Source organism: Cetorhinus maximus, chromosome 13 (genome assembly GCF_964194155.1).
Source record: "Cetorhinus maximus chromosome 13, sCetMax3.hap1.1, whole genome shotgun sequence".
NCBI classification, from domain to species: Eukaryota; Metazoa; Chordata; class Chondrichthyes; order Lamniformes; family Cetorhinidae; genus Cetorhinus; species Cetorhinus maximus.
In genome coordinates this window covers 38195836-38221231 of record NC_135891.1, presented here as the reverse complement: position 1 = coordinate 38221231, position 25396 = coordinate 38195836, and the positions used below count along the sequence as shown (strand labels likewise).

General features: G+C 43.5%; 1 protein-coding gene across 3 annotated transcripts in view; it reads left to right on the top strand.

Moving 5' to 3' along the window:
• Positions 1-25396, top strand: part of rtel1 (regulator of telomere elongation helicase 1) — a 132203-nt gene that overhangs the window by 30330 nt on the left and 76477 nt on the right. For all 3 annotated transcript variants that reach the window (XM_078555291.1, XM_078555292.1, XM_078555293.1), the window contains 5 exons: positions 6109-6193; positions 7878-7943; positions 10321-10474; positions 17405-17443; positions 18104-18182. In XM_078555291.1, coding sequence (XP_078411417.1) covers positions 6109-6193; positions 7878-7943; positions 10321-10474; positions 17405-17443; positions 18104-18182 — 423 coding nt within the window. The remainder of the gene's footprint in view (positions 1-6108; positions 6194-7877; positions 7944-10320; positions 10475-17404; positions 17444-18103; positions 18183-25396) is intronic.

Here is a 25396-nt window from a genome sequence, read left to right as displayed (position 1 = left end):
TGAGGCAAATCCACTGTCCTTATAAAGCAGAATATCATGAAACACCCATAGTTTACATTTTCATTTGTTAACCTGTCTAATCCATCATATTTTAATGTGACTCTTGGGGAGGTGGTGGTGTAGTGATATTGTCACTGGACTAGTAATCCAGAGACAATGCTCTGGGGACCCAGGTTCAAATCCCACCACAGCAGATGGTGGATTCATTAAAAATATGGAATTAAAAGTCTAATGATGACCATGAAGCCAATGTCGATTGTCGTAAAAACCCATCTGGTTTGTGAATGCCCTTTAGGGAAGGAAATCTGCTGTCCTTACCTGGTCTGGCCCACATGTGACTCCAGACCCACAGCAATGTGGTTGACTCTTAACTGCTGTCTGAAATGGCCTAGCAAGCCAGTCAGTTGTATCAAACTGCTACGAAGTCTATAAGGAATGAAACCGGACTGACCACTTGGCATTGAACTAGGCACTGGAAACAACAGCAAAATCTGCCCTGTTGACCCTACAAAGTCCTTCTTTGAAACATCTGGGGGCTTGTGCCAAAATGGGGAGGGCTGTTTCACAGACTAGTCAAGCAACAGCCTGACATAGTCATTTTCACGGAATCATACCTTACAGATACCACCATCACCATCACTAGAGGTGGTGGCACAGTGGTATACAGTCTGGACGGAGTTGCCCTGGGAGTTCTCAACATCGACTCTGGACCCCATGAAGTCTCATGGCATCAGGTCAAACGTTTGCAAGGAAACCTCCTGTTGATCACCATATACCGCACCCCCTCACCTGATGATTCAGTACTCCTCCATGTTGAACACCACTTGGAGGAAGCACGGAGGGTGGTAAGGGTGCAGAATGTAATCTGGGTGGGGGACTTCAATGTCCATCAAGAAGAGTGGACATAGCTGCTAGACTGGGTCTGTGGCAGGTGGAGAGGTAACCAACAAGAGGCAAGAACATATTTGACCTCATCCTAACAAATCGGCCTGCCGCAGATGCGTCTGTACAATGACAGCATCGGTAGGAGTGACCACCACACAGTCCTTGTGGAGATGAAGTCCCGTCTTCACATTGAGGATACCCTACAATGTGTTGTATGGCACTACAACCGTGCTAAGTTGGTAGATTTCGAACAGATCTAGCAACTCGACTGGGCATCCACGAGGTGCTGTGGGCCATCAGCAACAGCAGAATTGTACTCGACCACAATCTGTAACCTCATGGCCCAGCATATCCCCCACTCTACCATTACCATCAAGCCAGGGGATCAACCCTGGTTCAATGCAAAGTGCACGAGGGCATGCCAGGAGCAGTACCAGGAAAACCTAAAAATGAGGTGTCAACCTGGTGAAGCTACAACTCAGGACTACTTGCCTGCCAAACAGCTTAGGCAGCATGCAATAGACAGACCTAAGCAATCCCACAACCAGCGGATCAGACCTAAGCTCTATGGTCCTGCCACACCCAGTCGTGAATGGTAGTGGACAATTAAACGACTCACTGGAGGAGGAGACCCCACAAATATCCCCATCAGTGCAAAAGATAAGGCTGAAGCGTTTGCAACAATCTTCAGACAAAAGGCCGAGTGGATGATCCATCTCGGCTTCCTTCAGTGGTCCCAAGAATCACAGATGTTATATGTGGGAAAGTGTGAGGTTATGCACTTTGGCAGGAAGAACAGAGGAGCTGAACATTGCTTAAATGGAGAAAGACTGTAGAAAGCTGCAGCATAGAGAGATTTGGGGGTCCACATGTATGAATCCCAAAAAGCTAGCATACAAGTTCAGCAGGTAATAGGGAGAGCAAATGGAATGTTGGCCTTTATTTTAAAGGGAATGGAGTATAAAAATAGGAAGTCTTGCTAAAACTGTACAATGCACTAGTTAGACCACACCTAGAATACTGTGAACAATTTTGGTCCCCTTATCTAAGGAAAAATATACTGGCATCGGAGGCAGTCCAGAGAAGGTTCACTATGTTGATCCTGGGGATGGAGGGATTTTCTTATGAGGAGAGGTTGAGTAGGTTGGGCCTGTACTTATTGGAGTTTAGAAAAATGAGAGGTGACCTTAATGAAACATATAAGATTCTCAGGGGGCTTGACAGGGTAGATGCTGAGAGGTTGTTTCCCCTTGTGGGAGAGTCTAGGATCAGAGGACATAATCTCAGAGTAAGGGGGCGCCCACTTAAAACAGAGACGAGGAGGAATTTCTTCCCTGAGGCTAGTCAATCTGTGGAATTCTTTACCGCAGAGAGCTGTAGAGGCTGAGTCGTTAAGTATATTACAGGCTGAGATCTACAGATTTTTAATCAGTATGGGAATCAAGGGTTATGGGGAAAAGGCAGGAAAGTGGAGTTAAGGATTATCAGATCAGCCCTGATCTCATTGAATGGTGGAGCAGACTTGATGGGCCGAATGGTCTAATTCTGCTCCTACGCCTTATGGTCAGTCTTCGGCCAATTCGATTCACTCCACGTGATATTAAGAAATGGCTGAAGGCACTGGTCACTGCAAAGGCTATGGGCCCTGGCAATATTTCAGCAATAGTACTGAAGCCTTGTGCTCCAGAATTCGCCGCGTACCTAGCCAAGTTGTTCCAGTACAGCTACAACACTGTTGTCTGCCCAGCAATGTGGAAAATTGTCCAGGTATGTCCCGTACACCAAAAGCAGGACGAATCCCACCTGACCAGTTACCACCCCATCAACTACTCTCAATCATAGTGAAGTGATGGAATGGATCATCAACAATGCTATCAAGCCACACTTGCTTAGAAATAACCTGCTCACTGATGCTCACTTTGCATTCCACCAGGATTATTCAGCTCCTGACCTCATTACACCTCATTGGTTCAAACATGAAGAGAAGAGCTGAACTACCGAGGTGAGGTGAGCGTGACTGTCCTTGACATCAAGGCAGCATTTGACCGAGTGTGGCATCAAGGAGCCCTGGCAAAACTTGAGTCAATTAGAATCGGGGGGAAACTCTCCACTGGTTGGAGTCATACCCAACACAAAGGAAGATGGTTGTGGTTGTTAGAGGTCAACCATCTCAGTTCCAGGACATCATTGCGGCAGAGTTCCTCAGGCTAGTGTCCTAGGCCCAACCATCTTCAGCTATTTCATCAATGACCTTCCATCCATCATGAGGTCAGAAGTGGGGATGTTGCTGATGATTGCACAATGTTCAGCACTATTCACAAATCCTCAGATACTGAAGCAGTCCATGTCCAAATGCAGCAAGACCTAGACAATATCCAGGCTTGGGCTGAAAAGTGGCAAGTTGCATTCGCACCACAAAAGTGTCAGGTAATGACCATTTCCAACAAGAGAGAATCTAACCATTGCCCCATGACATTCAATGGCATTACCATCACTGAATCCTCCACAATCAACATCATGGGGGTTACCATTGACCAAAAACTGAACTAAAATAGCCATATAAATATTGTGGCTACAAGAGTAGGTCAGAGGCTAGGAATCCTGTGGCAAATAACTCACCTCCTAATTCCTCAAAGCTTGCCCATATCTACAAAGCACTAGTCAGGATTGTGATGGAATACTCTCCACTTGCTTAGATGACTGCAGCTCCAACAACACCCAAGAAGCTTGACACCATCCAGGACAAAGCAGCCCGCTTGATTGGCACCCCATCCACAATCATTCACTCCCTCCACCACCAATGCACAGTGGCAGCAGGGTGTACCATCTACAAGAAGCACTGCAGGAACTCACCAAGGCTCCTTAGACAGCACCTTCCAAACCCCTGACTGCGACCATCTAGAAGGACAAGGGCAGCAGACACATGGGAACACCACCACCTGGAAGTTCCCCTCCAAGTGCCTCACCCTCCTGACTTGGAAATATATCGTGAAGTCGTTTCTTGACTGTCGCTGGGTCAAAATCATGGAACTCCCTCCCTAATAGCACTGTGGGTGTGCCTACACCAAATGGACTGCAGTGGTTTTAGAAGGCAGCTCACTACTTCCTTCTCGAGGGCCATTAAGGATGGGCATTAAATGTTGGCCTAGCCAGCAATGCCCACATCGCATGAATGAATTAAAAAAAACTTGGAAGTGTCTCATGATAAGGATTTCAGCACTAATTGAACTGAAGTGGGAATGTAGATGATGACGTTCTAGAACTAGAAATAGTTGGCCTTCGTGATGGAGTGTATATGGGTTTGAATGATCATCTCAGGGCCAAATAAGACACACAGGTTTCGAGCAATCTTGTTCAGCCTCAGACATTGGCCTGGAGAGGGCTGGAGTAAGTAGCCACGGAACGAAGTTTATGGCAGGACCCAAAGGTAGTGGCTTTGGCCTTCCCATTGGGAAGGGAGTATAATTTTGTTCCTCTGGTACTGGACGTCTGCAGGCAATCTGACCATTCAGAGACAGTGGAGAGGTCAAAGGAGGTCGAGTTGGAAGGTAGAGCTGGGTGTCATCAGCATACATATGGAATTTGAAGAGGTTTTTCGGTCTCACCAGCATGTAGTAGACGCATCATAGAAGATGGCCAAGGATAGATCTTACAGGCACACCAGAAGTAATGATGCAGGAGTGGGAAGAGAAGCTATTGCAGGGGATAGTTAGATAAGAATAGAACCAGGTTCCAGCTGGATGAAGGAGGAGATTGCCGTGATTTCAGAAACATGTTTTAGTTTTTGTCTGGCTTTACTTCACATTGTATATTGTAAATTGATGTTGGATATTTGACATTTTTCTTCTGTCCCATCCCCACCCCCCACACACCCAAAGGAGAATTTTGAGACAAGCAGTAAATGTTTTTGTTCTCAGCAATTGAAGACTTTTACTGCTTATTCTTGGATTCCTGTTGAAATTAAATTAAGTTTAAAAAGAGTTTGAATGTTGATTAACAAAGGAAATGCATTAGCTTTCAGCATCTTTTTCACATTTTTCCAAATCATTGCAGGTAGCTTTGGGTAAATGAAATAGTTTATAAGAGCAAGGCAAACGACATACATTTATCTAACACTCTTAGCATTGAAATACATCCCAGAATACTTAATAAATCAGATTAGTAAAAATAGAGTGGGAAGGAGGGGATGGGTAGAATGGCTTTAAGAAGCACAGCAGTAGGGAATAGTGTTTAGTATGCTTTTGAAAAGGCACTGCATGAAACTCGTAAATGTATAAATGCAGTACGGTGAAGAATAATAAGTACTTTGTTCAACTGAAATCTTCTAGTCTAGTTATGTTTTATTTGAAACCATCTTATAGAGTCATAGAGGTCTACAGCACAGAAAAAGGCCCTTCAGCCCATCAAGTCTGCGTCAGTCAAACAAGTACTTCTTAAATGTTATGAGGGTTTCTGCCTCTACCACCCTTTTAGGCAGTGAGTTGCAGATTCCTACCACTCTCAAATAACCAGATGTTCTCTCCTCAAGCAACGTCTGAACGTTGCTTGTAAGCGGTGAATGATATATATGTGCAGGACCATCCAATGTAACTGAAGCTACTTACAGTGCTAATGTGCCATTAAAGTACAAGGGTTATAAATTTTAATTGAAACAAGATGTTCATGTTGACATATTTTAATATTATTGCAAGTGACTGACACTCGCCAATAAATTTACAAATGTAGGTGGTTGCTGAAGTAATTGGCCATGTGTTTAATGCTTAGACATTGTGATAATGTAAATGACATGCGTTGGAAGCTTTTCTCAAATTCAAAACATTCTCAGTTTTCAGAACATTAAGATGTCAAGCCTGAAAGCATAATGGTTAGACCCTTAATAATCTGTAATTAATAATTGCCAGACGAGAAGAATACTGGGATAATGGACACAATTCTAAACTCCAATGCAAGACATTATTTGAACTTCAGGCACATTGAATGTCATATTACCAAATTTTTGAACCTTCAGAATGCATTTTTGAAGAAAAACTGAGTTAACTATTATAATGTATTCTGGCAAGTTTGTCTTTCTAGAATCAGAAAAGTGATGGTATACAGGGTACAACATTTTGACTTTTAAGGCTATTTATAAATGTGCTTGAAGTGTCAAGTACATTCCTACATAATTTGAATTTCTTCACTGAACAAGTACGTTAATCTCACTTGATACTTTGTTTTGAATAGGGTTTGTCCTTATTATTTATCTCGTGCTCTGAAGCAGAACGCTGAAATAATCTTCATGCCGTACAACTATTTACTTGATCCGAAGGTATGTTCAAGAACATTCGCTTTACTTAACTCCTTTGTCATTTGCCATGGTTACCACATGGTTACCATGCCGCAGTGTTTTAATACATTAGAAGCTCATAGATTCTGAATTATTTTGAATGTTTCTGAAGTAACGAAAAATGTCACCTGTTTTACATAAGGAAAGGTATGGGATCATATTTTCTATTGGGTTTGATAGGTTAAAAATGGAATCTTTCTTTTGTCTCTGGGACCACCTTACCCAATATTTTTATATATATATCTCAGAAGTAACGCTATTAGTTTTCAGATGTATGCTGACCTCTCTACCTCTACCTCTCTTGACTCCTCCACTGTTGCTAAATTATAAGACTGCATATCCGATGGCCAGTACAGAATGCAGAAATTTCCTCCATTTAAATCTTGAGGGGAAAACTGAAGCCACTGTTTTCAGTTCCTGCTCCAAACTCCGTTCCCTAGCTACTAACTCCATCCAACTCCATCCCCGTCCCTGGCAACAGTCTGAGATTAAACTAGTCTGTTCTCAACCTTGGTGTCACATTTGACCCAGAGACAGAGCTTCCAGCAGCATATTCATACCCATTGCTAAGACAGCCTATTTCCACCTCCATAACATTGCCCGATTTGACCCTGTCACAGCTTATCCACTGCTGAAACCCTCATTCATGCCTCCATTACCTCTAGATTTGACAATTCCAACACATTGCAGGCTGATCTCCCACATTCTAGTCTCTGTAAACTTGAGGTCATTTAAAACTCTGACCATGTCTTGACTCACAGCAAGTCCACTCCCTATCACCCCTGTGCTCGCTGACCTACATTGGCTCCCGGTCAAGCAACATCCTGATTTTAAAATGCCCAGCCTTGTTTTCAAATCCCTCCATGGTCTCACCCCTCCCTACCCTCTGTAATCTTCTGAAGCCGCACAGCTCACAAGATATCTGCACTGCTCTAATTCGGGCCTCTTGAGCATCCCTGATTTTAATTGCTTCACCATTGGTGACTGTGCCTTCAGTTTCTTGGGCCCCAAGCTCTGGAATACCCTCCCTACACCACCTTGCTTCTATAATTCACTTTTTTGCTTTAAGACACTCCTTGAACCCACCTCTGTGACCAAGCTTTTGTCATCTGGCCTAATATCTCCTTATGTGTCTTGGTGTCAAGTCTTGTTTATAATGCTCCTGTGAAGTGCCTTGGGGCATTTCCTAATGTTAAAGGCACCATATAAATGTCAGTTGTTGTACATAGATTTACTACTGTAATCACATTGCTAGGAAACACTACAGAATATGGTCAGACTTTGTAATAACCAGTGATGTAACACATCGCTTTGTAATAAATATATTTCCTTATCCTGGCTAAGTTCCTGTTATAGCCTACAGAAGAACTTCAGAGATAATAAATTGACATCCCAATATATGCTACTTTGGTGTGCATGAGTTTATTATACTTAAATTTAATTACAGAATACCATTCACCTTCACTGATGTTAAAACATCAGTTGTTATCCTGAATCAAAGCCCGGTGTTAGATAAATTTGTCTTTCACGCAGACACTTAAAACAAGATTGCAGTTCAATCTGATCATTGAAAATCTTTGCAGCTAGCTTGTTATGTATCAGCTATTTATTAAGGAATTTATTTAAGGCTTAATTTTCTATTTAACTGACTATATTTTTTCTCTAGAGTCGCAAAACTCACAATATAGATCTACGTGGCACTATAGTTATTTTTGATGAAGCGCACAATGTGGTAAGTATTTTATGTCTGTAAAATTGTTTGGTATGGTACTAGCTCTTAAAAGCATGTGTTAATATTTGCAATTTTAAAATAGCTAAATGTATCTAAATTAAGTTTTACATGAAATATAGTCATTTGAAATGGATCAGTCTTACTAGGACTGTAAAATACACTGAAGGGATTGTCTATTTAACAGTTTCTAAAGTCACATTCAAGGTAGGTAGCAGACTTGGGAATTCTTGCTTTTGTAAGAAAAGAACTCCACTTTTCTACTTTCTATGAATAGCTGGCTCATAAATGTATTTTTTCACTTAAATTATTTTAACTTTTATTTAACTTAACTTTTATTTTAACAACTTGCACTTTTATATACCAAATTTAACATAGCAAAACATCCCAAGACACTCAACAGGAACATCAAGCAAAATTTGAGAACGAGCCATAAAAGGTGATATTAGAACAGGCAACCAAAAGCTTGGTCAAAGAGATGAATTTTAAAGAGTATCTTAAAGACACAGAGAGAGTTGGAGAGGGGCAGAGGTTTGAGAGGTGGTGGGGTGGGAGAATGCGGATGGGGACTGAATTCCAGAATGTAGTATCTCCAGCTGCATTGCCCCAATCACAAATCGAGGCAAAAAGGAAAGGGGTGAACCACCTCATGTTCCAGATTTTATCCTATACCCTTCTATTTAAAGCTACCTGCTCCTCCTCCATCAGTTTGGTGTCTGTTTCTTCTCATGTGAGCTTGGTCAGCCTGCAGAACTATTTGATTTTGGGAGCCTACAGTTGACCCAACTTCTGTCCTTATCTATTGCATTTTGAGCATTAGTTTCTGGAGAGCAAATCAAGAGAAGGGAAGCTTTTTACTTTAATCCTATTCCTCTTTGTTGGTGCGTAAACTGGGAATACTTGTCCTGCTTCATTGCAGTCTCAGCTAGGATCAGCTGATGGCACCAAACACGAATTATATCTGAGATTTTCTTGGTTTCTAAAGTTTAGTGCCACACTAAGTGCAATTTATCTGATGAAATATCAGGGCAAGTTGAGGGGAATTGTTAGTTTTAAAGCCTTCTGCGATCACAAGAGTTGTAATCGGACAGAAATTGAGTTATTTGGAGAGGTGACCAAAAGCTTGGTCAGAGAGATGAGTTTTAAGGAGAACCATAGTGGTTTGGGGAGTGCCTATTGTGGGGCAAAGTTGGAGGAGATGCATGATGTCAGAGTCAGATAAGGAGAATTCTGGATGTCTGTATGATTGGAGGAGGTTACATATATGGGAAGGAGCAAAACCAAGAAGGAAATTATCACAAAGATGAGAACTTTACTTACATTGTCCCCCAAAGCCTCTAAATTAATGATAGGAGTGATGCCTGAGTTAGGATTGTTAATTGTACCAACTGAAGTTGTTAGGTGGAAGGCATTGATTGGATGGTTATTTGAGCACATACAAAGGGCGGAATCTTCTGTTCTCGGCAGGTGTCTCATTTGCTGTCTGAAAAAGCAGCGAGACACCCACGCTGACTCTGCCGTACCTTGTGCCCATCAGGCAGTTAAGTGGACAGTGGTGGGCCTCCTTCCAGACTGAGGACTCCAGGAAATGACTTCCTGCCCACCAATCAGAGGCCGGCAGCTCTTGCACTTGGCAGTGCCACAGAGGAGGCCATTGAAGCTGGAGGAGATTCTGTAAGTGTTAGTGTGTGATGGTGTGGGCAACTACACAGAGGCTGCAGGGAGGATTGGGAGGTAAAATGCATCATGATTACAGTTGCAGAGGTTGTACTTCGTGATCTTAATTAGGGGTTCAACTCTGTGGCAGGGGTGGAAGCCATATCCACAAAGTGATAATTGCTTATGACCTGAAGTTAGATAAATTAACATACAAGTACTTGTAATCTAGGTGTAAGGTAAGATTTCAGAATTACCACGGCCCCTGAATTTCTTAAATTGTATACTTTGCCAGTGATTGATCAATTAATAATTGGCATTGAGCAATTGCTACAATTAACAATACAAATATTTAACGTTCTGAAAATTTATTGTTAGGCTTCGCCAATTTCATAATTATTGGGAATTCAGGAACTTCTGTCTTGCTCTTTTCCCTTCCTCACTTGGTCTCATTCCCTTCACCCTCTTTTTTTCATTTCTTAGAATGAGTTTAAGATGTGTTAAACTTTTATATATGATGAATGCAAGATTCAACTTATCAATTTTGTGTGGCATACAAAAGTGGACATGAGCAGTGAATTTGGGCTGTAGTTCGTCATAACGATCCAAGTCAAAATCCAAGTGTGAACTCTGCAATTAAGTTGCATAGTTTGTACTGAATAAAAGGTTGTGTGATACCCATGGGGTTAGGAAAAGTTAAACTTGCCTTGTTCCTTAATCATAGGAAAAGATGTGTGAAGAGTCTGCTTCATTTGACCTTACTCCTTACGACCTTGCCTCTGGGATTGATGCTGTTAATCAGGTCTTAGAGAATGAAGCAAAGACGGTTAAACACAATGAAAACAATACAGATGTCAATTTTGAATCATTCAATTCAGGTTTGTTCATTAATTTTTCAAGTGATTGTAAGAATGCCTGTAAATGGACTTGTATGAATCTCAGACCTTATTGTCAAGAATTGAGGAATTTTCATAATTGTGATCAAGAATTATTGACTACATCTTCAATTTTTGTGTACCACATTTTTCTATTTCTTTTTCCTTTCATGCTGTACCTTGTTACTCAGCTGATATAGTGTGAACAGGAGATCATTTCTGAAGCTGTGCACTGCTTTTCCTGTAACTGTCAGTTAGAAAATGAATGACAGTACAGCCAGGGCCAAGGAGAGAAATCATGGGCCCTGGTGCTTCTCCTGTTTCTGGGCCTATTTTCCCCCCCACCTCTTTAAGCCTTCCCCTCACATCTTTTGGGTGCCCAAAATTGGGAACTATAGCCACAGTCAGGTTTCAGTATGATACACTTTACAACCACAGCTTTGTCAGACAGTTATCCATATCTTGGTCGTTCATATTATGTAACCAGCTCAACTTATTTGGTCCTGGCCCTTTGCAATATCTGGAGAGCAGTGTCCAAAAGACGTGAACCTCAAGCACCATAAACAACAATCCTATCTACAAATGAGAATATCTTGAACTAACAGTGACATATTCTTTTGGCGCAAGACTCCTGGTTTCACTTCGGAGTGTAAAAATGCTAAAACCTTCTAGTAAGTTAGCACCAACCAATTCACCTGCAATAATGTGCTATTTCTATACACACAAAGTGGGCTTTGTTAACAGAAAAATTACATTGTATTGAATGATACATATTTTCTCATGTTAAATTGAAATGAACTACACTTACAAATGCCAAGCATGGAGCATATAACAGGAGAAAAATTACTGCAGCTTCTGGAAATCTGAAATAAAACAGAAAATGCTGGAAATACTCAACAGGCCAGGCAGCGTCTGTGGAGAGAGAAACAGAGTCAATGGCCTGAATTTTTCAGGCAGCGGGCACGGCGGGAGCGGGCCCACCTGCAATCGGCTTCACGCCGCCATTATACGCGGGCGGGCCAATTAAGGCCCACCCAGTGTAAGATGTGAGCCGTAGCACGCAGCTCCGTGCCTCAGGGAGATTGAATTGCTACTGAAATTATTAAATAAATAGTTTAAAAATGTAATTAAACATGTCCCCTCATGTAACTGTGTCTCATGAGATGGGACATGTTTTTATATTTTGGAAAATGGTTTTATTTAATTAATAAAAGCTTTAGGAAACCTCATCCTGGCCTTTTCACCTGCCTTGTCAACCTTAAGGTTGGAAGGGCAGCGTCAACAATTCCCTTCCTTAATGGCCTTAATAGGCCGTTTACATATCAGCAGGTGTGCAGCCAACTCCGGCGTGTGCCTGCCAAACGAGACAACGCGATGACGCCGCGACACATGCCTGACGTCATCGCGCATCATTTTACGTATTGGTGTGCCCCCACACGCCGACTGAAAAATCCTGCCCAATGTTTCAGGCCCATGATCTGCCCTAGTTCTGACAAAGGCTCACTGACCTCTGTTTGTTTTTGTCTGCATAGACAGCGTCAGACATGCAGAGCATTTCTAATGCTCCCTGTTTCTAGTGGAGCAAAAGTAACCCCTTTTGCCAGCCCTCCAAAAGCAAACAGACTTCTTGTGAGTCGCTCATTCCCCTTGAGGGCAGGGGTGTGTGGGGGCGGGTGTGTGTGTGTGTGGGGGCGGGTGTGTGTGTGTGTGGGGGCGGGTGTGTGTGTGTGTGTGGGGGGGCGGGTGTGTGTGTGTGTGTGTGTGTGGGGGCGGGTGTGTGTGTGTGTGTGTGTGTGTGGGGGCGGGTGTGTGTGTGTGTGTGTGGGGGCGGGTGTGTGTGTGTGTGTGTGGGGGCGGGTGTGTGTGTGTGTTTGTGGGGGCGGGTGTGTGTGTGTGTTTGTGGGGGCGGGTGTGTGTGTGTGTTTGTGGGGGCGGGTGTGTGTGTGTGTTTGTGGGGGCGGGTGTGTGTGTGTGTTTGGGGGCGGGTGTGTGTGTGTGTGTGGGGGCGGGTGTGTGTGTGTGTGTGTGGGGGCGGGTGTGTGTATGTGTGGGGGCGGGTGTGTGTGGGGGCGGGTGTGTGTGTGTGTGTGTGGGGGCGGGTGTGTGTGTGTGTGTGGGGGCGGGTGTGTGTGTGTGTGTGGGGGCGGGTGTGTGTGTGTTTGTGGGGGCGGGTGTGTGTGTGTGTTTGTGGGGGCGGGTGTGTGTGTGTGTGTGTGGGGCCGGGTGTATGTGTGTGTGTGGGGCCGGGTGTGTGTGTGTGTGTGTGTGTGGGGGCGGGTGTGTGTGTGTGTGTGTGTGGGGGGGCGGGTGTGTGTGTGGGGGGGCGGGTGTGTGTGTGTTTGTGGGGGCGGGTGTGTGTGTGTGTGGGGGGGGCGGGTGTGTGTGTGTTTGTGGGGGCGGGTGTGTGTGTGTTTGTGGGGGCGGGTGTGTGTGTGTTTGTGGGGGCGGGTGTGTGTGTGTTTGTGGGGGCGGGTGTGTGTGTGTTTGTGGGGGCGGGTGTGTGTGTGTTTGTGGGGGCGGGTGTGTGTGTGTGGGGGCGGGTGTGTGTGTGTTTGTGGGGGTGGGTGTGTGTGTGTGTGGGGGCGGGTGTGTGTGGGGGCAGGTGTGTGTGTGTGTGTGTGTGTGTGTGTGTGGGGGGGTGCGGGTGTATGTGTGTGTGGGGGCAGGTGTGTGTGTGTGTTTGTGGGAGCGGGTGTGTGTGTGTTTGTGGGGGCGGGTGTGTGTGTGTGTTTGTGGGGGCGGGTGTGTGTGTGTGTTTGTGGGGGCGGGTGTGTGTGTGTGTTTGTGGGGGCGGGTGTGTGTGTGTGTTTGTGGGGGCGGGTGTGTGTGTGTGTTTGTGGGGGCGGGTGTGTGTGTGTGTGTGGGGGCGGGTGTGTGTGTGTGTGTGGGGGCGGGTGTGTGTGTGTGTGTGGGGGCGGGTGTGTGTGTGTGTGTGGGGGCGGGTGTGTGTGTGTGTGTGTGGGGGCGGGTGTGTGTGCGTGTGTGGGGGCGGGTGTGTGTGCGTGTGTGGGGGCGGGTGTGTGTGCGTGTGTGGGGGCGGGTGTGTGTGCGTGTGTGGGGGCGGGTGTGTGTGCGTGTGTGGGGGCGGGTGTGTGTGCGTGTGTGGGGGCGGGTGTGTGTGCGTGTGTGGGGGCGGGTGTGTGTGCGTGTGTGGGGGCGGGTGTGTGTGCGTGTGTGGGGGCAGGTGTGTGTGTGGGGGCAGGTGTGTGTGTGGGGGCGGGTGTGTGTGTGGGGGCGGGTGTGTGTGTGTGTGTGTGGGGGCGGGTGTGTGTGTGTGTGTGTGGGGGCGGGTGTGTGTGTGTGGGTGTGTGTGTGTGTGTGTGGGGGCGGGTGTGTGTGTGGGGGCGGGTGTGTGTGTGGGGGCGGGTGTGTGTGTGGGGGCGGGTGTGTGTGTGTGTGTGTGGGGGCGGGTGTGTGTGTGGGGGCGGGTGTGTGTGTGTGGGGGTGTGTGTGTGTGTGGGGGCGTGTGTGTGTGTGTGTGTGGGGGCGTGTGTGTGTGTGTGTGGGGGCGTGTGTGTGTGTGTGTGTGGGGGCGTGTGTGTGTGTGTGTGTGTGTGTGTGTGGGGGCGGGTGTGTGTGTGTGTGTGGGGGCGGGTGTGTGTGTGTGTGGGGGCGGGTGTGTGTGTGTGTGGGGGCGGGTGTGTGTGTGTGTGGGGGCGGGTGGGTGTGGGGGTGTGGGTGTGTGTGTGGGGGACGCGGGTGTGTGTGTGTATCCGGCCCTCAGTCTCTGGGCTCCCCCTCTCTTGCGCACTTGCTTGTACAAATATGACTTAGGAGGAGGAGTAAGCCATTTGGCTCTTCGAGTCTGTTCCGCTATTCAATAAGGTCATGGCTGATCTGATGTGGCCTCAACTCTACTTTCCTGTCTACCCCTGATACCCTTTGACTCCCTTATTAGTCAAGAAGTTAAGACTTCTGTCTTAAACATATTCAGTGACCCTGCCACTACTTTCTGGGGAAAAGAGCTCCACAGACTTATGACCCTCTTAGAGAAAAAAATTCCTCCTTACTTCTGTCTTAAATGGGCGACCCCTTATTTTTAAACTGTGTCCTCTGGTTTTGGCCTCTCCCTCAAGGGGAAACATCCTCTCAGCATCCACTCTATCAAGTTGCCTCAGTATTTTATATGTTTCAATAAGATCACCTGTCATTCTTCTAAATTCCAATGGATACAGGCCCAATCAGTCTGACCTTTCCTCATAAGATAACCCCTCATCCCAGTAATCAGTTGAGTGAACCTTCTCCGAACTGTTGCGAATGCAAGTATGTCCTTTCTTAAATAAGGATATTCCCTTTTCAATAAAGAACAATATTCCATTTGCCTTCCTAATCACTTGCTGTACCTGCATACTAACTTTTTGCAATTCATGTACCAGGACACCCAGATCCCTTTGTACCTTAGAGTTCTGCAATCTGTCTCCATTTATATAAAATACTGTTTTCCTATTCTTCCTGCCAAAGTGGACAAGTTCATATTTTCCTATATTATACTCCATCTGCCAAATTTTTGTCACGCATTTAACCTAACTATATCCTTTTGCAGACTTCTTATGTTCTCGTCACAACTTATGCCCTACCTATCTTTGTGTCATCAGTAAATTTAGCAACTATACATTTAGCCCCTTCATCCAAATTATTGATATAGATTACAAATAGTTGAGGCACCAGCACTGACCCATGTGGCACCCTACTTCTTACATCCTGCCAACATGAAAATGAACCATTTATGCCTACTCTCTGTTTCCTGTTAGCTAACCAATCCCCTGACTATGCTAATATGTTATCCCCTACACCATGAGCATTTATTTTGTGTAGTAACTTTTGATGCAGCTCTTTGTCAAATGCCTTCTGGAAATCTAAGTACAGCACTTCCACAGATTCCCCTTTACCCACATTGCTTGTTATTTCCTCAAAGAACGCCAATAAATTAGTCAAGCACGATTTACCTTTCACAAAATCAAGTTGATTCTACCTGTTTGCATTGAGGTTTTCTAAGTGCCCTGCTATAATCTGCTTAATAATTGATTCCAGCAGTGTCCATATGACAGATGTTAAGCTAACTGGCCTGTAGTTTCCTGCTTTCTGTCTCCCTCCTTTCTTGAATAGTGGAGTTACATTCACTATTTTGAAATCTGAAGGAACCTTGAACTGTGATTCCAGTAAACTAAGCAAACTACCTTTTTAGAACTAGCACATTAACTACAATGACACAGCACAAGGTTCCTGGTAATAGAGTTTGAATATTATTTAAAACTGGACTCACATTCTAAGAGTTGGTCAGTTTCTTAAAGGTTGTCTTATATTCTATGGAGTTTAGACCACAAATCTTAAACAGATACAGTAAACATTTCAAAAAGTGGAATAAACAAATGTACATTTAAAGCTATTAATTTACTGCACCAGATTGTTAAAAAGAGTTTGCACTTATTAGAAGTTGTGGAGTGAGATCCAGATCTTGGCAAAAACATTAGGCAGCACCAGAGAATCTAGGGAATTTTGGAAAAACAAAACCAATGCAACTACTATCTCAGCAGCCACTTCTTTCAACACCCTAGGATGAAGTCCCTCAGATCCTGGAGACTTGTCAGCTTTTCATTCTAATAATTTTCTCAATGACCTTTCCCTGGTGATTGTATTTGTTTTAAATTCCTCCCTTTCACCTCTTGATTCACAATTATTTCTGGGATGTTATTTTTGCACCTGAAGACAGGTGCAAAATATCGTTCAATTCACTTGCTCTCTTGCACACTCACTCACTCTTTGCAGCTTCAGTGAAAAAGTCCGACCTTGCCAAATTTCTCCTCCTAACTCTGTCTCCTCATCCTTCATAATATTCTGGTGAACCTACAATGCCCCTTTTCTATTACTTTGAATGAAGGGTGCTCAAAACTACACAATTTATGTCTTTCGCAACCGGCACATACTCACTCATCTCCAGGCCCGGAGGTTTTGAAATTTTCTTGCTGAGGAGGCATTCGGGACGGTTGTGAGGGAGGCAAGACACAGTCTCTCTCGGCCCCATCTAACACTCCAGCTATCCCAGGCCTCACTGTTGCTACAACCACCCTCCTCCTGGCCTCCCCAGTTCACTCATCCATCTTGACTCCTATAGTCCCTTAGTGGGTCGATGCAGCTAGAGAGCAAGAGCACAACCAAGGGTGGACCACATCACTCAGAATGCACCTTTTCTGTCAAAGTAATTGGTGCGGACTCAGGCTCTTGCTCCCATAACTGCTTATACTACAGAACTTTGTTCTGGAGTGGAGTGCCCACTGTGTGCATGTCTGCAAACTCATTGGGGCGGGCAGGTGACCACAAGAGACAGAGGCGGGGCTGCCTGAGCCCAGGCCCCCCCGAAAGGCACAGTGATTAGCACCATGGGCAGCCCTCTCTCCTGGACTCTGGATGTTGCAGTTTAGGCTGACTTGCTTTTGTTCTATTCTTCAATTCTCCCTCCGTCTGATGCTTTCTAATGTTTTTGCCAAGATCTGGATCTTATTCTACAACTTCTGATAAGTGCAAACTTGTTTTAACAATCTGGTGGTGCAATAAATAAATAGCTTTAAATGTACATTTATTTATTCCTCTTTTTGAAATGTTTACTGTACCTGTTTAAGATTTGTGGTTTGACCTCCGTAGAATATACAGACAACCTTTAAGAAACTGACAAACTCTTAAAATGTAAATCCAGTTTTAAATAATATTCAAACTTTATTTCCAGGCTAGGAACCTTGTGCTCTGTCGTTGTAGCTAGTGTGACTGTGCTAGTTCTAAAAATGCAGTTTGCTTAATTTACTGGAATCACAGTTCAATGAGGGAATTTTATTTAAGTAATAAAATACCAACCTTCCAGTGACTTTGGATATGCTATTTTTCTTTTGTGCATGAGTAGGAGAAGATAATACTGCAATATGTGCGTTTTTTAAATTTCAGGACTGAAAATGGACTTGAGTGATCTAGCTAAAATAAAAAGTAAGTTGATTTTGTGATTCCGAGGTTACTTTGACAACTTAATAGTTTTCAGGTCAAAAATTCTATTGGTTCCTGATCAAGATGAGCAGAAATATTATTTAGTGGTCTTATAGTTTACATTTGTACAGTGGAACATCACAAAACATTTTACAGAGAGAGCTGAACAATAGCAAGAATTAGTGAAGTGGGTCAAAAGCATGTTTGAAAACCTAAGGATTAAGGAACACATTTAAGATGTAGCAAAGCGGGCGGATTTACAAAGTGAGTTTCCAAGGGTAGGACTGAAGCTTGAAAGCTCTGCTGCTAGTGATAGAGGGGGAGGAGGGACAAGTATTGGAGACCAGAACTAGAGGTCTGAACACATAAGTTGGAACGTGGTAGTAACTAGTAAAGTTTTGACATGAGTTTTTATTTTATTTATCAGTGATAAGATAGCATAGTGAAGTTATTTTCACTTATTTTGTTGGGAGTTGTGAATTATTTATTTTAATTCTAGTATATAGGATTAAATTAATGCTTGGTATGTGTTAAAAATCGGTCACTCAGATAGCAAAACGACTGCAGAAATTTGAGTGACCAGTCAAAAAGTCAAAATGAACATTTTCCTTAAGCTTGTATTAATAAATTGCTGTTACTTTTTGTATCTTCTGTCCTTGAAAGAAATTCTACTTGATTTAGAAAATGCAATCGATTCTGTGGAATTATTACCAAATGGAAGTGGTGTCACCAAACCAGGAAGGTAAGAATTGCTATTATCTCCTTTATTTTTCAATAATTACATATTCTTGCATATGGATGCTTGGTTTGTTTCAATTCTTGCATTCTGATATAAAAACAGAAAATGCTGGAAAAACTCAGCAGGTCTGACAGTATCTGTGGAGAGAGTGAAACAGAATTAGCGTTTCGAATCTGTATGACCCTTCGTCAGAGTTAAAGAGTAGAAATGTGATGACGTTTATACTGTTTAAAACGGGCGGGGGGGTGGAGCAGGTGAAGCTGGATAGAAGGCCAGCGATTGGTGGGGACAAAGGAGAGATTGACAAAGATGTCATGAACAAAAGGACAAAGAAAGGGAGTGTTAATGGTAGTGGTAAGGGCTAAAGGAGATGCTGATAGTGGCATAAAGGTAAGGAAGCAGAATGTGTTAATAGCAGAACAAGGGTGAGCCCTTACCACCACCATTAACACTCCCTTTGACTTTTTGTCCATGACATCTTTGTCAATCTCCCCTTTGTCCCCACCTATCGCTGGCCTTCTATCCAGCTTCATCTGCTCCACCCCCCTTTATTAGTATAAACTTCATCACATTTCTACTTCTCTTTAACTCTGAAGAAAGGTCATACAAACTCGAAGCACTAACTCTGTTTCTCTCTCCACAGATGTTGTCAGACCTGCTGAGTTTTTCCAACATTTTCTGTTTATATTTCAGATTTCCAGCATCTGCAGTATTTTGCTTTCGTCTTGCATTTTGATGCTTGGTTAGTTTTAATCATCTAATTACAGTGGGCCCAGCAAAAAACAATGCAGTCTGTAGATTCTAGCAATGTAATATAATATGATCTAATTGAAGTATAAGTAAGCATACCCCAATCAGTTTGACTTGATGTTTTTAAATACTAGAAAATTTGGTTCTGAAGAGTCCAGATAGACCTCTGGTGCAATACTTCCTGTTGCATTCCTGGTATTGGAATTTCTATGTTAGTGATTAAGGCCGCATTTAATATAAAGAAAGGTAGATTAACTGCCGGTGGACAGAATTTGTATTGTATTCCATATTGAGAAGATCATTGAGTCCATTATAAAAGATTTAAAAGCTGAGCACTTGGAAAACAGTGGCAGAATCGGACAGAGTCAGCGTGGAATTACGAAAGGGAAATCATGTTTGTCAAATATACTGGAATTTTTCGAGGATGTAACTAGTAGAGTTGATGAGGGGGAGCCATTGGATGTGGTTTATTTGGACTTTTAGAAGGCTTTCAACAAAGTCCCACATAAGAGATTAGCGTGTAAAATTAAAGCGCATGGGATTGGGGGTAGTGTATTGAGATGGATAGAAAACTGCTTGGCAGACAGGAAACAAAGAGTAGGAATAAACGGGTCTTTTTCCGAATGGCAGGCAGTGACTTGTGGGGTACCACAGGAATTGGTACTGGGACCCCAGCTATTTGCAATATATATTAATAATTTAGATGAGGGAACTAAATGTAATATCTCTAAATTTGCAGATGACACAAAGCTGGGTGGGAGGGTGAGCTGAGGAGGATGCAGAGATGCTTCAGTGTGATTTGGACAAGCTGAGTGAGTGGGCAAATGCATGGCAGATGCAGTAAAATGTGGATAAATGTGAGGTTACCACTTTGGTAACAAAACAGGAAGGTAGATTATTATCTGAATGGCTATAAATTGCGAGAGGGGAATGTGCAACGAGACCTGGGTGTCCTCGTACACCAGTCGCTAAAGGTAAGCATGCAGGTGCAGCAGGCGGTAAAGAAAGCAAATAGTGTGTTGGCCTTCATAGAGAGAGGATTCGAGTACAGGAGCAGGGATGTCTTGCTGCAATTATACAGGGCCTTGGTGAGACCACACCTGGAATATTGTGTGCAGTTTTGGTCTCCTTATCTGAGGAAGGATGTTCTTGCTATAGAGGGAGTGCAGCGAACGTTTACCAGACTGATTCCTGGGATGGCGGGACCGACATATGAGGAGGGATTGAGTCAGTTAGGATTTTATTCACTGGAGTTCAGAAGAATGAAGGGGGATCTCATAGAAACGTATAAAATTCTAACAGGACTAGACAGGGTAGATGCAGGAAGGATGTTCCTGATGGCGTGGCGGGGGGTCCAGAACCAGGGGTCACAATCTGAGGTTACCAATCTGGGGTAGACCATTTAGGACTGAGAGGAGGAAAAATTTCTTCACCCAGAGAGTGGTGAGCCTGTAGAAGTCGCTACCACCAGAAGTAGTTGAGGCCAAAACATTGTATGTTTTCAAGGAGTTGGATATAGCTCTTGGGGCAAAAGGGATCAAAGGATATGGGGAGAAAGCAGGAGCAGGATTTGAGTTGGATGATCAGCCATGATCATAATGAATGGCAGAGTAGGCTCGACGGGCCGAATGGCCTACTCCTGCTCCTATTTTCTATGTTTATATGTTTAATTCAGTCATATTAAAGCAATCAATGGTAGTTACCCGCTCAACTCTCGAGATCTAGTTGCCAGATATCTGTCCTGCTTTGTTTGATTTTAGATCGGACATAAAGTGACAACCTTCAACATTGGCACTGCTTTGGAGCATGGTGCATAGTGCCATGGAGCAGTAGGAGACAGATGGCATTATTAATCACAAAGCACATGTACACTCTGCTGGTCTTGCGTCGTTCCTCTCTGCTCCATTTAATGCTCCAGCAAATGAATGGCTTCAAAATGTAGGGAGAAAAATCTAAGAAGAAACTGGCAATAGAATTTTTAAAAAACGTTTAAAGGAAATGAATAAATAGCAGGGAAATGATCTCTGAATGAAGATTTATTTGTTCTATTTACTGTAAAATTTTCTTTCCCTTTTAATATCAGTATAACAGAAAATAGTGTTCACTATTTTTTCCCCATTTGCAATGATCTATTCACAGAAAGCTGATTCAGTATCTTTCAATTTGTACGTTGTACAGACCTCATAAAATGACATGTAAGTCGCTATAGAAGGGCATTGGTGGACTTTGAATTCAAAACTGCAGATGTGCAGGTGAAACCTGAGAAACATATAGCCACTCTAAGCTGTATTCCCTTGCTGTTCTCCATTTGGTCATGCTGTCTGCCAGCTCAAACTTCTTCAGATTCAACTCTGCTCCACTCTGATCTGCACAAAGTTTATCCTATATATGCTCCCCCAGTCCCATATACTCTGGATGTGAAGGACGCAAGGTCTGTCACTTGGTTTAATGCATTGGTGTAATACCAGTGATGTATCACTTTAAGGTTTAACTGGAACAAGTAAATTATCTCGCACTAAGTGCCAATACTATTTCCAATGAAAAAATGCCACTAAAGCAACCAGTGATATCATGTTAATGTGATCATGTAGTGTGTTTTAACTGCACAATTAATATGGGAATGGTCAGTAGGGTTAATTTCTCAAATTAATATAAATTTAGTAAATGATGAAAGCATCAACAACTAAGTTAACCTGTTCAGCTCCCCTCTATTTGTCTCTTTTTGGGAGGTTGTTTTTTTTTAAACATAAAACAATGACTGACATGAAAAGACCCACTGATCATCCAGCCTGTCCCATGCAACTGCAGTGCCTTGTAAATCACAATATATACACATCCCACCCCAACTGAAAATCATGTAATCTCCTGAGAGAGCCAAAAAAAATTAAAAATTCAGGCCAATTAAGGGAAAGAAATCTGGAAAATTGCTCTTTGACTCCCTTAGGCTATTGACACGAGTCAAGGAGACCACTCTGGCTCTGAATTCCTTGCAGTATCTACCTTTTTATATGAGATAATCTCAGCCCCAGCCAGAAACAGATCTAGCTCTTGCTTGAAAGAAGACAGCGAATCAATGTTCACCACAGCAGTCATTAGCCTCTTTCAGGCGTCCACTATTCTGTGGGAAAGTAGCACATCTGTTAACTAATGTACAGCTTCTCCAAGCACAAAATAAAGTCTTAAGATTTAAGGAAAAAATGTTAGACACACCAATAACATTTGCGGTGTACACCACTGGGCTATTTTTCTTTTACTAGTTACTGGCCTTCTGCTGGAAATATTTTTCCACAGAACATCACTAATTACTGTGACTACGGACAAATTGCTTACTTGCAGCAGTGCATCTGTTCTGAGCCTATAAAAATAACAACTGCAGGGAGAAAACCAGTTCTCTTCTGAACTATTATAGTTAAGCCTTCCTCATTCAGAATCTTCCCGTTACTTAGGACAGAATATTCTGCCTGCTGGGCAGGCGGGCGGGCCCGACCCAATCTCCGGCGGGCGGGGAGCTGATCCCCGCCGGAGCAGTGGGCTCCGCCGCCATTTTATGTGGGCGGGCCAATTAAGGCCCATCCAGCGTGATGTCCGGGGAGAAGCGCCATGCACTCCCTGTGCGGGCGGGGGGGATTCCCCAAAAGCGAGTGTGCACTCTCGCGCATGTGCACGAAAGAGCGCACATCTCCCTGAGGCTAAGTGCTGCCTCAGGGAGATCGCTGACACTTTTAAGGACATTAAAAATAAAATAAAAAATCCTTAACATGTCCCCTTCATGTGACAATATCGCATGAGATGGGACATGTTCATAAATTACACGAAAACTTTATTAAACTGTTTAAAACCCTACATGAAACTTCATCCCGCCGGAAGATGAGGTTTCATGTTTTTTCTATTGCCTGCTGGGGCTCCTGGCCTGCCCACCAGCCTTAAGGTTGGACGGGCAGGTCCTTTAATTGTTTCAATGATCCTGTCAATGGCCTCAATTGGCTATTGACAGGTCAGCTGGCACACAGCTGATTTTGCTGTGCCCCCGCCTTCCTGAAAATTTAAATGGGGCGGGATGATGTCGGGGGTTCTGCCCAACGTCATCCTGCGTCATTTTACGCGTTGGCGAGCCCTCTGCTTACCGACGGCAAAATTCTGCCCTTGAAGTTTAGAAGCAATGTAACGTTTTATTATCTTTTTGGAATGGGAATTTGTAGTCTTTATACATGTAAATCTGCAGTTATAATCGGTGCATCTAAATTGTCAAGCATAAGTTTGATATTCTGGATGGACATTTTTTTGAAAAAAAAAGCAAGATGTAAACTGGAATTGTTCAGAACATTGCGTTTTTCTGCCTTGTTGCAATATTAAAGGCTGCAATGCCTTACGGGTTCCTGGTTCTAAACAGGCTCTAAGTTGATATCATATCCCTTGAGCGCTAACTTTTTCTATTTGGTCAATGAACCTGATATCCAGTATCATTTTGACACTATGGGTGACACTTTGCCTCCAAAATGGTGCATGTAATGGCTGCAGATACACTCCTGGTGCAATTTTGTTGAGGATGTGAGCATGTCCATGGGGAGCATTCACCAAAGTATGCAGAGTAGGCAAATTGTAACATCATCAGCCTGTAACACTGATTTGTTGCTAACTCTGCTATTTTGCAGCCCAATGCTCTATCTAAAGCCATCTTTTTAACCTTGCACAACTGAACATTAGCTCAACAGAAGGAAGGACACCCATCCCTCCCCAACCAGTGCTATTTAAAGGAATCATCAACTAATTTCATGTTAGTTGCTGATTGATTTCTGCTGGTTTTTGCTGCAATTGTAGAAAATCTGTCTAGTGGTTTCCAGAGGTGTTTAGAGTCCACAAGGATGGCATGGCATGTGCTTGCCCTGATTTCAAGAATTCTGCATAGACCATTTTCCCCCAGAAGTTATTCTTTCATGGGATCGTTGGCAAGGCCTGCATTTGTTGCCCATCCCTAAGTGCCCTTGAGAAGGTGGTGGTGAGCTGCCGCCTTGAACTGCTGTGGTCCATCTGGTGTAGGTACACCTACAGTGCTGTTAGGAAGGAAGCTGCAGGATTTTGGTGCAGTGATATAGTTCCAAATCAGGATGGAGAGCTTGCAGATGGTGGTGCTCCCGTGTGTCTGCTACTCTTGTTCTTCTAGATGTTTGAGTTTGTGGTTTTAGAAGACACTTTGAAGGAGGCTTGGTGAGTTGTTCCAGTGAATCTTGTATACGGTACACACTTCTGCCACTCTGAGTTAGTGGTAGAGGGAGTTAGGAAATGAGTTATTCACCACAGAATTTCCTAACCTGCTCTTGTAGCCACAGTATTTATATGGCTGGTCCAGTGAAGTTTTTTTGACAATGGTAACCCCCCAGAATGTTAATATTGAAGGATTCAGCGATCGTAATGCCATTAAATGTCAAGCATGATGGTTAGATTTTCTCTTGTTGGCATGGTCATTGCCTGGCACTTGTGTGGCACGCATGTCACTTGCCACTTATCAGTCCAAGCCTGAATGTTGTCCAGGTCTACCTGTATATGGACATGGACTGTTTCAGTATCTGAGTAATTGTGAATGATACTGAGCATTGTGCAATCATCCGTGAACATCCCCCCTTCTGACCTTATGATGAAGGGAAGGTCATTGATGAAGCAGCTGAGGATGATTGGGCCGAGGACATGACATTGTGGGGTACATAATACATACTGGTGTTTTAATTCTAGGTCTAATTACATGAACCTCTGGCTGTGGAATGTTCACCCAGACAATTAAATCATTGAAACTTTCAGATTCTTATTAGCTAACATTTCTTGGGAACCTAAATGGCCACATTGTTTTCTACAATACTGCCTCCTATTGGTTGAGAATTTTAATATATTTAGCACTAGTGCTAGTTGTGAAGTTGCAGTACATAAAGAATTTCAAAGGGTTTAACAGCACAGAAACAGGTTAATAAGCTCAACATGTCTATGTCAGTATTTATGCACCACACCAGCATCCTCTTACCTAACTTCGTATCACCTTATCAACGTAGCTTCTATTTCTTTCTCTCTGTACTTATGTAACGTCCCCTCAAATGCACCAACAACTCTATGTTCTACATTCTCTCCACTTTCGAAGTAAAGAAAATTCCTTGACCTTGATGGGTGGGGTTGAGGCATTTATTTTGTTGGGAAAACTCTAATGGAGATAAGGGCAGTTTTGTGCCTTACTAACCTCATGTTGCGTAGGGACAGGATTGGTCAGATGTACCCACCAGAAATGGCACCAGTTTGGCCTTTCATGTAAATGAGCTTGGAAGTTGGTGCCAAATCCTGAACAGTAACAAAGACAATGCAGTATTTATTTTTGAACTACTTGGCTGAAATGACCAACCACCTTGTCAGAGCAGCAAGGTGCTGTTCCATATGGCCCTATTGGGACAGATGCCCAGAAAGTGCCACTAATGATATAAGCATCTTCC